The sequence below is a fragment of the Poecilia reticulata genome, linkage group LG4, assembly GCF_000633615.1.
Source record: "Poecilia reticulata strain Guanapo linkage group LG4, Guppy_female_1.0+MT, whole genome shotgun sequence".
Classification (NCBI taxonomy): Eukaryota; Metazoa; Chordata; class Actinopteri; order Cyprinodontiformes; family Poeciliidae; genus Poecilia; species Poecilia reticulata.
The window spans coordinates 24,178,356-24,195,422 of NC_024334.1; the positions used below are offsets into that span (position 1 = coordinate 24,178,356).

The 17,067-nt window shown below is 40.7% G+C and overlaps 1 protein-coding gene across 1 annotated transcript in view; it reads left to right on the forward strand.

Moving 5' to 3' along the window:
• The first annotated feature begins 5,838 nt into the window (after positions 1 to 5,838).
• The window catches only part of rgl1 (ral guanine nucleotide dissociation stimulator-like 1), a 26,572-nt gene continuing 15,343 nt past the window's right edge, over positions 5,839 to 17,067 (forward strand). Inside the window, exon 1 of the mRNA XM_008407088.2 lies at positions 5,839 to 6,254. Coding sequence (XP_008405310.1) covers positions 6,093 to 6,254 — 162 coding nt within the window. The 5' untranslated portion in view covers positions 5,839 to 6,092. The remainder of the gene's footprint in view (positions 6,255 to 17,067) is intronic.

The window sequence follows — 17,067 nt, forward strand, 5'->3', positions numbered from 1 at the left end:
AGTCTGGGCCTCCCTTCTGAAGCTGCTGCCCCCGCGACCCGACCCCGGATAAGCGGAAGAAAATGGATGGATGGATGGATGGATGTAGATATCTTACCATAAGTATGTATGTAGACTGTATGTTAAATTATGTTAAGTTAATATTTGTCAAAGGCTAGTCCCAGTTAGTTCCAGATAGATGTCTTGACCTTTGGACAGGCAGGAAGCTTAAAGATTGACAGTTAGTCAGTAATAATGTGATTGAAAAAAAAAAATAATAATACCAACCAACTTCACCATTTTGTTCATAGCTGCTGAGCTTAATAACAACTTCAAGTTGCACAGTGTTAAGTAAATGTGTCAAAGTAGGTGAAGTTGCTATTTTTGTTCCTGGACAGAAGCTTCATAAATGTTACATTCTTTGGCTGTTAGGATTTTGGTTTTTCATTCGTGTTTGTGCTTTGACTATTCCCTTGTCCATTTATTTACATTGCCAGTGTCCCTCATTGATCAGCTCATCTGGTTCCTTCCTCCTGTAATTTTCCATCCTTTGACGTGCCTTTCTCCAGCAGTGATCGGAGAGACTCAGAGTACACTCTGGACAAGTCACCAGTCCATCACAGGGCAACACGGAGACGCACAGAACAGGCGTGCACACCCGCTAACTCCTAAGGAAAATTTAGAGAGACCAATTTTCCAAAGAAGTTGTATTTTTGGACTGTAGGTGTACCTGGAGAGAGCCAAGAGAGGCACAAAGAAAACATGCAAATACCATACAGAAAGGCCAGAATTCATACCCAGAACCTTCTTGCTGCAGGGCAACAACACTACAAACGTCACTGTCGACAAAAAAGAAAGCTGCGAATTAATAACTTACAATTTTCAAAGACTCTGATCAGCTCAAAAAGCAAAGTGAGAAAATTATCCTATTATATTTATGCTACAAGAATTGTCAGGCATACCAACAAAAGTTAAAAACAGAAAATGTTTTTACCCACTGAATAAAGTACGACTCTGGTTTTTCTACGTTTCTCAATGCTACTGCAAAAAAGAGATAAACATTTGTTTCAAGGCTTTTTAGACATCTTTTCAAGAATGCCCTTAAACATGGCCTGGAGTGACCTAACCATGCAAATATGCATAAGTTTGAAAAAAACATTAAGGAACAAAAGGAGAAGGAAATTATGGAAGAAACATGTTTCCCCAGCTTCCACCTTTCCCCTTGTTTTCACTTCTCTCTCAATCAGCGGTCAGGAGAAAGTGTTTGTTCTCTCTATCTGTGTCCTCTTCCTTCTGCTGATAATGAGTAACTCGTCAGTGTCAACAGGATCTTCTCAGGCATCTATTGAGCGAGTGAGTGAGTGTGTGTGTGTGTGTGTGTGCGTGTGTGTGTGTGTTACATGTTACTCTGATGTTGGCCACCAGAGAGCAGTAACGAGTTGACGGTACTGCTTGGGAAGCACGTTTCATTACGTAAAATGTTGTCCTTTTATAACCTTGGACATAACCCAGTTATGTATTGCCATCTTGTCTCACCTGCTGTCATGTGCTTTCAGTGGTGTAAAGTGATTAAATACATACTTCTCCCTTTTTACACAAGCAGGACTTTGACATACTGAGCTTGCAATTTGATTTCCAAAATGCTGCTTTCTAGATGAAATGTGAAGACAAATTTAAATTCTCTAGACTCCTTTAATAGTTTCATCAGGTTTTTTTGTATTTACAATCAGTTTCTGTTATATTGCCATAAAATCAAGGACAACACAACAAGTAGTTGATAATAGTTGAGTGGATGAAAGGTTTCAAACATTTTCAAACAAAAAAATTAAAATTAAATGTATTGTGCACATGTATTTAGTTTTCCTTCAGTTTTCAGATCCGTTCACCTGGATTCAAGCCTGGATTTGGCCATAGAGATCGATATCGATCTTTTCTAACCTAAATACCTTCTTCCATTGTTTGCCACCTGCCATGTAGTGAACTGCAAATCCATCACAGAAATGTAATTTCATTTACAGCTTTCTTTTTACCCTTCCATGAAAGCAAAATGTGTGAATTATAAAACTAACAGATCTCATGCCAACAACTTCCTTCTCTTAAACGGTGGATCCCTGCACCTTCTCCAGAGCAACCACCGGCTTCCCCGATTAATTATCTTCTGCCCTTCCTTTAAGTTTTAGTGAACAGCAACATCCCCACTAAAACGTTTTTCCATTTTTAGTGTTGTTAAAAACTCTGATCCACCTTTAAACTTTTCCACAACTTCATCCCTGAGCTGTTTGGTGTGTCCGTATTTATGATGCTGTTTAGTCTCTAATATTCTCCAATTTACCTGTCAAGCCTTAAAAAACAACAACAAAAACAATAGAGGTTAAATTACACACAGTTTCTCTTTACTAACACTGAAGCCCGCTTTTTACTCTGAATTTGATTCAGTACCAAAAAGTATGAATACTTTTTATTTGTAAAAACAAACAACAACAAAAAAAACAATTAAGTGCAACCTTGTGTTTGTCTCTTACATAAAATGGCAGTAAAATACATTTGAATGTGTTACATATTGTAAAATAATCTCTATTGTCTTTATAACCTCAATATTTTTTTTTTAAGTTTAAGAGAGGAAATGGGAGAAAGAGTCAAAATTTCTGCTTGTGTTGATCCAGGCTGTGAAGAACTTCGGTGTGTAATGTGTGTAAGAGAGCTTTGGCTTCCCAGCTGTGCAAACTGATGCTGGCCACACTGAAACCGTCAGCATCTCACACGTCAATATTGAGAAGGAAGACGAACCCAGATGCACGGAGAAGTGTCAGAAGGGAGGTCTGAAATCTAAGACTTAACAAGAAAGCCAAGAATTTTCTAATCTTGCTTCCTCTCGTTTTGTAACTGTGCTTTAGTAAATCCTATCTGCCATTTGAGTTCAGACCACCAAACGGGACAATACAAAGTCAAGACTTTGGAAAATGAAGCTCTCTGCAAACTGCAGAAGAAAAGTCAGTGGGAGCTTCGCTGGAAGTCAGACAGCAAGTTGACAGGACAGCATGTTTACTCATCCTTCCTGCTCGTCATGTTCTCTTTCACTTCCAGCTCTCACACAGATTCACAGCAGAAAGACTCACTCACTTCCTCTGCTTGCTTCAGCTGAGCCTGATTTATCTGGTTTGATTAGAGAGGCATTTTAATGCTGTATGTTTAGTTTTTTTTTTTCTTTCTCAATCTCAAACCATGAATCACGGCTAAATAAAAACATAGCTTAGCTTGAGTCTCATTAAATTTATGAGTAAAACATGTAGACAGAGGAATTTTTGCCAGACTGAGTCACACAGATGTTGAGTCACAACTGGACCCAGTTCAAGTCCCGGTTAGGCTACCTGGTGCCACGGCAACGGATCTGTCAGCAGGTAATCTGAACGGCAATAAAAAGAATGACAAGTACAGAAAAAAATGCCCTGATGATTAAAGTGCCGCTGTTGTGATCCAAAAACGTGCAACAGAAATCTTTTCTTTCCAACCTCACTTATGTCACCAACATTTTTGTGAAATATTTAAGTTCGTCTCCACAAATGATAGGAGGTAAAGAAAAACTTCCAACATGTTGCCAGAGGCTTGTGGCAAATTAAATAGGCAAAACCCCATTTAATTTAGGAGTCCCATCTACTATTGAGAGCCATTTATGTAATTTTTTTTAATTGTCTAATAAAAATAATTTGCATGCAAGTATTTGATTTATTACTTTTGCATTTCTTTGTTAGACATACTACTTGAAAAGGAAAAAAAGAAACATGATCAACAATCAGAAAATTACTGAAAAGTTAATCTATTACAATAACTTCATTGACTAAGTGAACAAATTACACTGAATAATTACAAATAGATGGTTTTAAAGACTTTATTTGTGTTAATTATGACAATTTTCTGCATACAGCACAGTTAGACTAAATATTTAGAAGTTGTTTTTTATGCAGGTTTATATTGTTTTATTTCTCCTGTCTTGTCATTTTATGTTTTTTTTATGTTAGTTTATTACTTTAGGTGTTCAGCACTTTGGTCAGCTGCTATCGTTTTAGTTAACATGTCATAGAAATAAATTGAACATTAACTTTTTGAAGACATACTTTTTAAATCTGACAAACTAGACTCCTTATGATGCATACTCTAATGTGTTGAACATGATTGTGCATTGATAAACTATGCAACAAAGTTTCTAAACGTCTTAATTATCATTCTCACGACTCTTTGAGTTTTGAGTTTAGTCATTTGGTTTTCAGTTTTATGTTATTGTTGTCTTTCTGTACATTCTGATCATTTCAGCATTTTAGTCTAGTTAGTTTGCCAGACCTCGGTGTTTCCTTGAATATTTCATCTGTGAATTTATTTTCCTGCAGCTCCTCTTAGCAAGTAGTAAAATTACTCACATCTTCCTCAATTCGGTAATCACGAGCCTTTTCTTCTAGATTTCTGCTTTCATTTCCAGAGAAATCATTTCTGCTAGATCTCTCTGGATTCTCTTCATGTTCAACGTGATCCATGGATCCTCCCAGGTTCTCTGATCTCTTCTACATTCATAAATCATCTTCATGCCTTCTGACACATGCTACAACACTTTTATTCAAGAGTAACACAGTGTTTTAAACATTTCATTGTTGAAGATAAATGGGAGCACGCATTTAACTCAGTTTCTTTCAACAGATGAAGACTGCCAGCGAATGTGGGAAATATAAATATATATTTTTGGCTTAACTATGAATGAAATCACAAAGTTGAGAAGAATTGTCTTTAGTCAAAGTTGTGACAATCTCTTAACAGAGAGAGTGTGACCATACTCTTGAACGGAGCCAACCGGAGCTTTCAGAGGTTGTTTTGGAGGTAGCGTCTCTTTTGTGTGAGGGGAATCGACTTCGGTGCCGCAATAAGAACCAGCCAAGTGTGAAACACAGAAAAGAGGATTATCTGGGACCAGGCACAGCTCCGAGTGTCTCCCACACACAAAACGCTTAAACACACAGACGACTCACCGGTTAATGTTGTACAAGGCATGATGAAAGTTGCTTCCTACCGTTGAAAGCGTTAGTATAAAATCAAATCTCGCATCCTGTTTTCGCAGTAAATAAACAGCCACTGGAAAAGCAGTAAAGCCAAACTGGCATCCGTCAAAGTTAGTTGTTGCAAAAACTCAGGTTTTCAGCTCAGACCAATGAATGAAAGAGAAAAAAACAAAAAAGCTAAGACAACATCGGTTTTAGTCCCTGTAAGGTCTACATGTGGAGCATTTAATTACACACATGAACTTTTCTCTCTCTGTTCATGATCGTTACACATTTCTGGTAGCGTGACCTTTGTGCTGCCACAAAGCTGTGCTGCTAATCAGACTCTAAATTATTAATAACTTGGCGAGGAAGCATCAGCGTTTAATGTACAGTCCCCCTTCTTTCAGTCACCTGTCAGATAAAATCAGCTGGATTTTAATCAGATTTGATTGCAAGAGCACATGTAAACATACCCCAAACACTTTTCATAAACCTAAACTCTGCTTGGCGGCTTAAAGTTTGCTCAGCTGCCGCTGAGCCAGCTCTCTTTTTGAGCAGTTACCATTGTTGTTCATTCTTAGAAACTCTCCACTAACATCCTTCCCTCTATCCCAGCTTTCCTGTCATTCTTTGCTTTTTTTCTTCACATTCAAACTCTCCTTGGTCCCTGGTCTGTTTTTTTTTTTTTTTTTTTTTTCTAAGGCGGGGAGGCAGGGCCACCGAGCCATGACTCCTCCCCACTCTTGTGATGAATGCAGTAGGTGAAAACAGAAAGAGAGACAATAGACTTTAATCACTCGTGGTGTAGAGCTGTCGGCACACTGAACTCCATGTGTGCTGAGGAGTAAGAAGGAAAAAAAGACAAAAAGCAAGCAGAAGAGAGTAAGACGAAGATTCAGAGAAACCCTTGCCACTGAGAGGAGGACCGACTTATCTGGCAAGAAACGTGTTTGTCCCCCAAGGATTTGCATCTTCTCCATCCTGAGCTCCAGCAAGTGGAGAAGACCAAAAGCTCGTTCCACTCTGCCGTCAAGACTGCAGCATGCCTTGCCATCCCTGTCATCCCTGCCGCTGAAGCAGGTGGCTGCCATGATCTCCCACTGCCCTCTGTCCACCCTACTGTCTCTGCCCATCAGCGCCCAGCTCAACCACTGCCCCGACCTGGATAGCACCTTGCTGCTGGAGGGGGAGGGAGGTGTCACTCTGCAGAGGTACCAGCCTCGCTCCCCGGAGAGCAGCCCCCACCACTGGGTCAGTACCGCACCTGTTGTCCACATAAACCGAGAGCGATTGTGTCTATTGAAATCTTGTTTCCATTTCTTGGAAAGCACAGATCCTTCCTGTCTCCTTAAACAATCCGGCAGACGTTACCAGCTGTTACCAGCTGCCTTGTGTCCGCTCAGTATGTGTGAGGTGTTGTGGTTTGTGCTTTCTACTGTTTTGTTTTTTTGTTTGTTTTTCGGGGGGGTGGGGGGGGTTAAGGTAGATAGGAGATTTCCTAGAACGTGGGGAGTAAAACATGAATATCTGAAAAAGAAGCTTGGAATTGAAAGCATTTAAAGATATGCAGTGAGGGTCAGCGATATCAGCTGTGTTTGTAACTTCTTCAAGGTCTGTTTGGTTAGAAGAGCTCCCTGACTTTGAGAAAGTGAAGGACAGTGATGGGAAAAATGTTCTGGAAAGAAAAACACAAAAAAACCTATCAGATCTTGCTTAGTTACACCAAAATTTAACTTAATTCACTAGAAAAATCCCAATTAACTGCATATAAACCCCTGAGCAGCTGACTTGTGATGGGGATCATCACAAGTCAGCCAAGTGCATCTCTTGGCTCCTTCTTGATAATATTTTATGCATTGAATTGGCAAGTCGCAGTGCGATAAATCACAGTCTACAGCAATCTTTGGTGGCACAGACTGAAGGACGGCTGGATTCGTATGAATCTGTGATTCATTTCTACCATAACCGCCGCCTATTACATGGTTTCTGTGTTTTGGGTGTTGCGTCTTGCTTACTGACTTCACTTTTTCTCCGATTCTTTTCTTAGCATGATAAATGTTGAGCAGTTGCCAAGGCTAACATAAGTGCGGCTGATGCTACTTTCAGAGCTATCATACATGCCTTTTTCTTTTTTTTTTTTACTCTAAAAGAAATCAACCTGCAGAAGCATCAGATTATCGATAACTGTGTGCATGGACACACTGTCTTCCATGACCACATAGACTTTTTCTAAGTGGAGAGGGTGAAATCTGAAAACGGCCTGAAGGTCTTTAATTATTCTCTCATGAGTGTCCTTTTGATTGGATAAAAAAAATAATTACCTTTTGTAACGTCCACGTAGTTATCAGAGAAACAGCCTTTTCATATCTGAAAGAACAACCCTGCCTGCTTCCCATGTCAACATTAGATCAAAAAATGAGGCAGCCTTTGTAATCAAATGTGTGATTTGGAAACTAAAAATTTTTTTTTTGACTTTTAAAAAGTAAAAACAAGGTGGATTTGTTGGTGAATTTAAATGTACTGTAGTAAATTGAATTGTTCTTGTAACCATCAACCATCACCAAGTGAGACGCTGCGATTGGGCATCACAAAGTGTCATCTATTGAGTTTACACATAAAAGCTGAAGCACAAGTATATTTTAATTTAAAAACTAAACCCAGTCTTGACCTTTAAAGAAAGAATTTATTTTTCTTGTGACCTTTCATACTTGGAGAACTAATGAGAGATTTTCTGACAAAAGGTTTATCAATATGTGTTAAGAAAGAAAGAAATAAACCAAATTTTACCCCCATTTGGCATCCAAATTTTTAGCCATTCCATCCTTCCTGGTTGGTATATCCTACCTCTGTTTGTCCCTTTTCATATCTATGTACATTATTTGCGCTGTATGAGTTTGTGTTTTTCATATTGTTGAGTATTCCTGTGAATTATGAAGATAAATGGTCATAAAAATGTTCAAAACTCATTCAAATGTGTAGCATTATCAGAAAACATTGTTTTGCAAACTATGCCAATTTATTTTGTTTCCACAACCATTTGGACCAGTCAGTTTTCATAAAATGTGACAGATCATAATCTATGACCAATTCAAAATAACTGATGAAGTTCCCACTGGCAGCTCATGTTTATTGGAGCCACATGTCCTTATAGCAGCTGATCAGAGTACAGAAAACTACAAATGGGCAGGAAATATCCCCCTTTAAGGAACAAACTCAGACATTGTCCATATTTACAACTCCAAATTTTGTATTTTCCATTTTGTAGATGAAAAAAATTGATGGGAGGGGAAGCTCTTTAAAACAGTTTGATGGGTTTTGCCCTCCTGAAACTCGGTAGAGCTGAATCTGTAGTCCTTTCACCTCTTCCTCAATCTGAATAGGATTGCAGTTTCGCTGTGATGCGCATGTAAGTGTTTTTAAGTTCGGCAGGTCATCCTCCTCGCCGCCTATCTGACATCCTGGCCGAAACGCGGCCCCATCACAGAGCCCCGTTTCCTCCAATTGTTCCAGGGGGCGATGAGAGTGGAGGTTAGCTGGCAGACACCCTCTGAGGGCTCAGATTACTTGCATGAACTCTGCCGTACGAGGCTCATCCCCGTGACTGTTTTCCCTGAGTCGACTTATCATCGCCTCCTCAGCCGGAATGACTTTTTGACAGCATGATTATTGAGAGAGCAAAGCTCTTTCCATAAGGTTATGCAAGGATCCAACAGAGCTGTTGGCGGTGCTAACACATTAGCGCCCTTTGAAAAATCCAACGCTGCTCTTCTCCACCAAATGGATCACATTTTGTGATTAAGAAGCCGCGTTTACGAGTTTACCCTCGGCCCGGTGCTGACGCAGATTACTTTGACTTTACGGGTGTCAGGTGTTTGCCGCCCTCCTCCCTTTACCTTTGCCTCCTTGCAAGGAGGTTATGAAACAGTGCGAGCGACAAGAGCCACTGACATGCTCTAGTTTTTCCTCTCCATAATCTCCACGCTGTGCTGCTGGAGAAAACTGTCAAGTCCACAGTTCAGGTCAGAGACGAGGAAAGAGTGCTGAGGTGTCAGTCATTATCAGAGCCGATGTCAGTTCACAAAAAGCGCTGGATACATTGATTTGACTTGACTTTCAGTAACTTGAAAGCATGAGAGCAACGGGTTTTCCGATACCAGACGCGTTGCAATTAACCAAATGGCATTAAGACACATCAGTGTGTCTTGCCTCACACTTCTAACTTCGTTTTAAATCCTCAGAAGTTTTGGGGGTTTTTTTTTACTACCCACTTAGAAAGCGATGTAATTAAGCCACAAGCCCATCAATAAAAGCTCCAGCAGAGGGAATATCCTCTACCCCCTCAGCAGGGCAAGTTCAACAACCTCAGCTGGCCGGTTAGCGGGAACACAGAAGTTACTTTATGCAAAGAAAATGAGGAGAAAAGAGAAGAAGGGGAATGACAGAGAATTTTGATGATTCTGTGTTTTCCATTGAAAGAAAGCAAGAAAGCTGAGTTGGCGCTCTTTCTTCCCCTTTTCTGCCTCGCTGCACCGGGAAGAGCACGTTTCATGCCGAGGCTCTGTGACGTCTCAGTGTTTCCAGTTCTGATGTTTTGGCTCTTTTTTGCCTGTCATGTGTTTTGATGACTTGTCAACGATTTCAACACTCTAAACGGGGTTCATTCATCTGGATGTGACTGGTTTTCGTAACCTTTGACCTGGTTGTTTCTCGGTTTTGACACTAATACAATGAAGAATAATTGGGACATGTCAAAGTTAGGCAGAAACTTCCTTCTGTCCAACTCATCATTAGGCAAAACTATTTATACACATGTTAAACTTTTCCACATACTGCTGACCAAACTTCACTGAACTATAAATTTGATTATTTAAAAAAAAAATTTAAGCTCTTTAGAAACATCTTTTGTCTTTTCCGCTTTATTTTTATGCTTCTGCCACTTCCAGTCAGAGAACAATGTGATTCAGCTTCAGACAATAAATCATGAACGGCTTTGTTTTGTCCTCTTAGTGAAAAACCTTAAGCTCAGTCAGATGGAGAGCATCTGTAAACATCACTTTTTAAGTCTTGCCACAGATTCTCAGTTATATTTACAGATCTGTTTTACCAGCTGCATTTGATTTGATATAAACCACTGGTTGTATTTTTAGTGCTTAATCCATCAATCCATATTCCACTGTTCAACTTTGACCAGTTTGCCTGCACCTCAGAAAGTAAAGCTTCCCCCACAGCATAATGCTGCCACCATCCTGTTTCATTGTGTAAAACGTGTCATTTTTATATAGCCACCATTTTATGGATATATTCTAATCTGGGTATTTTCTTTTTTCTTTTTTTTTTTTTGCTGAAAGAAAAGAAAGGACAAAAAAAACTAACAAAAACAATATCTCAAAAACATTAATGATATATCGGATTACTTTAATATCATCACAATACAACACTTTCAGTGTAAATCACTTGGAGAAATTCAATAAATTAATTCCATAATTTTAAACAAACAATCATCAGGTGGACTCTGTTTGTTATTTTTGTGACTTCTGGAGGTAACTGGTTGCGGTGGACTTTCATTAAGGCTTGCAAGGGACTCAACCATCCATTTCAAGTCGTGAAACAGTCAAGGTCTCAAGGTCTTTTTCTTTTCTGGAAATCTCTGCCGTTTCAAACCGCGCCGTTGCCAAAGCCTGACCTTCTTAATCGGTTGAACACTGTATAGATGCTGTTTATTCTCTCCAAGCGACCTCCTGCCTGTAAAGCTGTCTCTGCGCCTGCGGCTTCGGCAGAGGTCGTGATCCTGGACCTAATTAGTTCATATAAAAGGACTGGTGTGAAAAGTCAATGCTGCCGACACTGTCGCTGTCGCCCCCATGTTGTCTCGGAGCAGCAACACAACACCAGCAGCTCGCTTAACTGGGGCACAAATTTATTGCACCATATGGTAGTGCTGGTGCTCTTGATGGCGGCACGTGCAACTAAGTGTATGTGTGTGTTTCATGGCTTGATGGCTACATAAAAGGATCTGGGTGCGTGTGTGTGTGCTAGGGTGTTGGGGGGGGGTTTATGGTTAGGTGTCCCCTCTCAAACACATGCACACACTTAATTCTCTCTCTTTTCCCGCTCAGGCAGCACATGCAGCTTTAGCCACGACGCATGACTGGGATCAAGCTGCCACTGCCAAGTTTAATTTTTTTTTTTTTTTTGTGCTCAGGACTTGTGCTTCGCTCTTTTTAATGTGACTGGTCAGCATTCAGTCAGTGCCCGTGTCAGCAGATGCCCATGAATAAAAAAAAAAAGTCCCTGTGTCATAAAAAGGATGTAAACAGAAAAATGCAGTGCAGGAAATCCAGCCATGCATTAGTGTCATTTCGCTTTATGTGCTGTTAAAACTTTACAGCGTGTCACATTTTGGTCAACGCTATGGTAACGGCTGTGTTTGTCGACGCATGTTTCTGCGCCACAGTTGAATCACTGCCCTGTTTCTGCTGCGTTACGGCCTCCATCTGCGCTTGGCTGCAGTTTCATTTCCTACAGTGATCATGAGCTGAGTAAACAAACTGTTTAAGACTGCATCGTAACATTAAAGAAAAACCCCAGAACTCCACGATGCTTAATGTTTAAGAAAAAAAATACAAGTTTTAGCACGTTTCCTCTTGCTACATTTGTGTGTTGCTGTGGTTTTCCAGTGTTTTGAGTTTTACAGTGGCAGCGGTCGTCGCTGGCTTGCTGCTCGCTTGATTGACGCCGTGTGTTATTATTTTTTTGTTGTTGTTGCGAATGTGACAACTTCGGGTCTGGATCTACTTGCTGGGCAACAGATGGTCCAGCTCTCATTAGCTGACGGGGTCAGACAGACAGACAGACAGACAGACAGACAGACATCCAAGCCAGTTCAGGCCGATTCATTCCAGGCTTAGCAGGGCTTAGATTCAAGGGGGGTCAAGGCTCGAGGGCACATGCGGGGGAAGGGTTTTCTGGAACCGTTTAGTGTGTGCTTTTTTTTTTTTTGGCAATTCTTCCAAATACAAAAAAAAAAAAACTCTCTAAACTTATCACCATCTGAATCACCCTTGAATCCTCCTAGGTTTTCAGCCCGCGCAGTCTGAAAAACATGTTTTATTTCAGTTTTATTTAAGCTCAACCTCATTTGGCAGCTGTAAGAACAGTGCAACACCTGGACTTAACATTTTTCCTTTAAGAGCGCTTGAATGTTGAGCTCGGAGGAGGAGCAGGAGAAGAAGAAGAAGAAGAAGAGGAGAGTGGGGGCGGGGGGCTGTCTGCAGTTTTGGACTTTACTGGAAACGAATGATGTCACCCAACCAGAGACAGCTCAACAACAGCGCGGACAAAAGATCTAAGGGGAGTAAATAGAGACGTGACATAAGAGTGCAGAGGAGAGAGAGAGAGAGACAGAGACAGAGASAGAGAGAGAGAGAGAGAGAGAGAGAGAGAGAGAGAGAGAGAGAGAGAGAGAGAGACTGAGCTTTAATGCAACTCCTTCAACAAAAGGTTCATTCGACCGAGACTGGAGCAGAAGGAAATTAAAGGAGGACGCAAATCCAGATGGTCTCGACTTTTAATCTTGCAGCGTTTTGTTTATTCATGCACTCTCACTACCCCGCTGATTATCTTTCACTTAAATGCCATGTTTCAGCTTTAATTGTCTCGTTTGTAAGGTCTGTGAAGCTAAAACATATCACTGCGACCCTGAGTTATAACTCCAGTGCTCTTTTTCTCTCCCCTCCCTGCCTGCTCTCTCTAAAATCTCTGCTGACTCTGGATAAACACTTCGGTTTATAAACTCTGCCCTCTACTGGGAGGCATGCTTTTAGCAACCCAAAGTCATCAACCACACGCAAACATTCGACCAAAAGCAAAAGCATCATGCATATTCCTTAGCACATACACACCCACACACACACACACACGGGATTTAAACGATTTGAAAGCAGAGATTATTTCAGGTTGTGTGCATCGTTTCGAGGTGTAACAGATTTCCCCTGACAGATACTTCTTGTTCTCTCTTACCGTGTCGCCTTCCTGTTTGAAATTAAGGAATAATTTGTTCTCTCTCCGAGGCAGAGAGAGATTGTCCAGTTGCGTCACTCTTGTCTTCCGGTCAGCGTGGTTCTTCTCGGTTTCTGTTTGAGCTGTGAACTCCTCGGTCTCTCACTCCCCAAACTTGAGATAATGTTCTTTTCGAGCTAATCTCGACAGCAGTGTGCTGCACTTTGTCGGATACATGACCTGCTTATCTCGTACATAAACAGAGACGCTACAAACGCAGCTCAGGATTCTCACAGTTGCTGTCTTTATCTTGCTTTCACTCAAGCATCCCTCGCTTTTGCTGCTGCTGCTACCTGCTTCTCTGCACCTCTTTTGGGTCTCCTTTGCTTCCCCCTCATTGGTCAGTTTTTTGTGACCTCGCTTTCAGGCCAGCAGAAAGGCTCCCCAGCCAGTCAGGTATGAGGACAGCAGCCTCGCTGGAGTCAGGAGGCTGAGGGCAGGAAGCGGGAGATTTCCTGGAATGTGTGTTCCCCCCCCCCCACTGTGGTGCAATAACAGTGCTTGCAGTGCTCCTCCTGTTTTTGTCCCCTTTCTGTGGGTGTTGTAGCTCACGGTGCCATCCGTGGAGCAGAGGAGAGAGCGCTTGAGAGGCCGGATAATGGCAGGACTCCTTTGATGAGTAATTCTAAGAAAGGATCCGCTCTGGTCAAGGACTTTCCTGAGTGAAGTTACGTCACTAGGCATCCACAGAAAGGGAAAACCTTGGACAGGGAAATGGTCTGAATTACAATGCTGGATTACTGCTGGGCTTTAAAACATCCAACCTCACTGAACCCTTTGGCTTTTAGCAGTTGGAGACAAGACTGAGAGAACATTTATAGAGCGATGTTGTATAATATTGAATTATCGGTTAAAGATTTTTCTATTTATCATCAGGATGAATATAAATATTTTTGATAAAATGCAAATGAAATGACATGTATTTTTTAATTTTTATTTTCCAATTTCAACTTTGTAAATGGTTTGATAAATGGTAAATAGCTTGTACTAACAAGTACAGAGGAGCCCAATTCATTCAGTCATTCAACCTTTCACTCACACATTTACACACTGTTAGTGGCGACATTAATATAGTAGCCATATCTGCCCTTACACCAAAATGCATAAGCTGCTCTTTTTTTTTAATGAGTTGTTAAACTCCTTTGGGTTTAACCAACAACATATTGCAACTCCAGCCTTTAAATAATTGATTGATTTAGGATTTTTTTGTGGAGTATTTAAACTATAGTCATTTATCTGCAGCAATCTGAAGGCAAACTGTCGCTTGAAGAAAACAACATTTTGTTGCCAGAGACTCTGATTGAAACTATTTTAATGCTGACTATGTTAGCCTGGAAATGTTTTTTTATTTTTTTTATCTCTGGGACAAACATTTTGTTTCTCTTTACAACTTGTTTCACTCAGGAATCCCCTTATTTCCCCACAAAATATTCCTGTGGTCTGGAACAGCTTACAATCAGGAACTACAACAATCGTTGTTCGGTTGAGAAAATAGCAAAAGTGTAAATAGTTTTAAATTATACTTGAGTTGAAAAAAAAGGGAAAAAAACTAGTTATGGTGAGCTAATTTGGCTTGGAGTTCAAGTAGTTGTAAATTCAGCTTCAGTTTTTAAGTGCTTCTGGTTTGAGCAGCAGCTAGCAAACAGATTTCTGTAAGTTGCGTGTAAAATATTAATTCATCATAAGTCCTGCATGTCAGAGAAGCTGAACCAATCCCTTACCCAACAATTGCAACTCATAATAATGATAAAAGCAACAATGATGTCCTAAAATCTGACAGGCAGCAATCTTATACAGAGCATCATGAACCTGAGGAGAAAAGGTTGTGTGTTGTTCCCACGTTGAAAGACGCGCACACACACACTCATGCGGTCATCCATCAGACACAGTTGCAGCCGTCACATTTGTCCAGTGTCTCGTTTTCTGTGGACATGTGACATTTAGTCCCGCTGTGAGACCGACACTCCTAACCCCTGGGACTGGGCCGAAGGTCTTCTGGGGTCACAACCTTCCCACTGCCCCTCTGGGCTTCCCAGAGTTCCCCAGACCCGCGTGGACACCGGGGGCAACTTGGCCTGGGAATTGGACATGGGCCAGATTCGCTCGCAGCGCAACGAGGAACCAGCGAGAAGGGAAACTGATGCTGGTTGATACCGCACACGGAGAACGACTGACGGAGATGTACAGCAGGCTTCCCTGGCCTCTCGGTGGCCTTTTAGTAAAGCTGCTTGGGAGAACAGCTGGGCACCTCGCGTGTACGTAGAGTGTGACGTTTTGGTTATGTAGTGATGCGACGAAGGTCAAGAAAGGAGGGTATTCCAGTCTTATAAACTTAGTATTAAAATTATAGACAATACATCATAATGTAATTCAAGTGTTACCCTGCAACCTTGGATGGCTGAGGGTAATGTATAAGATGATCTATTTTACATCTTGCATAGACAACTATTCTCTCAATATCAAACTGAAAAAGGCGCAATGCTCCTTTAATACTGCACCTCCGTACTCAGTTTCACACGAAGACATAGTTTACCTGGTTTTTCAACAAACCCATAAAATTAATCACATAAAATACAATAAAGAAACCCGAACAATGTCCTTTGAGTGAGAACTCTCTCAAAAAGTGCAAAATACAAGTTCAAATGAACTCCGCTGTCCTTCAGCTAGCTCCTCAGCTAGCTCTCACACACGTGTACAGGCCCGCTAGCATTAGCTCCAATTAGCATTCAGAACAAGTCCCGTTTTTGTACACAATAACAATTACAAAACAAACTTCGCGACTCATTAGCTGATATTCGATTCAAGAACCTTTTCAATTCTTCCAAGAACTTATATATATGCATAAAACACATTTTTACTGACCTGTGGTATATGAGAAAGACGAGACACACACATTGAGCTTCCTTCACATTCAACAGGAAGATTTATTCTTCTTGTGTGCTCAATCTTCTCTATGCCACCAATGTGGCAGCGTTAGTACAATGAGAAATTAAAGATACAAAAATAAAAATTATGTTGGGGTGCTTATTTTCTTACTTATTGTTTTTATTTACTAAGAACTCATTTTTCACCCCTCTACACAAGCATTCACAACCTCAGATCAATCAGTCAAACTTTAGATAGATTGGGTGTGAGTCAGCTTTTTTGTCACACAAACTTTATGTAGACACGGTGAATTAAAAGTGCCTCAGTGGTTCAATACTTTAAAATATAAAGTCTAATTTTGGAAACTTAAGGCAACAGGAACAAAAACAGTTTTTTTTTCCCCCAGGAATTTTCCCTTGTCATTTATCAACTCATAATAAATTTATGGGTCTACTTGCTCACATTCGCTTCATGTTTGCGATACAAAAAGACCCCTCACAAGCTCAGAGCTTGATTCACGTCTTCCCGTTTATTCACACAAGTGGGCCGTTTGAGTACGTGTGGAGACACATTCACAGTGGAACAGAACTGCCCGTTCTGACACACTAAGCCCATTCTCCTCTGCCGCCGTCGACAATGCACAGTACCAGTGACGGCATCCGCCGCTTTCCTTGTATTGTCCCACGCAGAGGCCGAGGGGCTGCAGATGTATCACACACAAGGCAGCTGTTGGGGTGGGAAGATAATAATCTATATGTAGATTATTTTACACCATTTGTGTTGGAAACGTCAACTTAAACTGAGGGTAGAGAACCGTTACCTTAACAGGCAAAATGTTACGAATAATGTCTTATTAACCAGGATCTGCAGCTACTTTTAACTCTAGATAGTCTAATATTAAACTAGCAGCTAGCATGAAACGTTTTCCAGACTTATTTTGTTGTATGAGCGTCTTAATGACACAAATAAGGGCATTGTAAGAGATAATTGCAGTAAATGCTCATTACAACTTGAGCATCATCTGACATAGACTATATTATGTGAAAAAGTTTATTTTAAATTATGTTTTGTTTATTTTGCAACTACTTTTGCTCCATGATCCATGCTCAGCATCCAACAGCAATGAAATATTGCAAAGGTT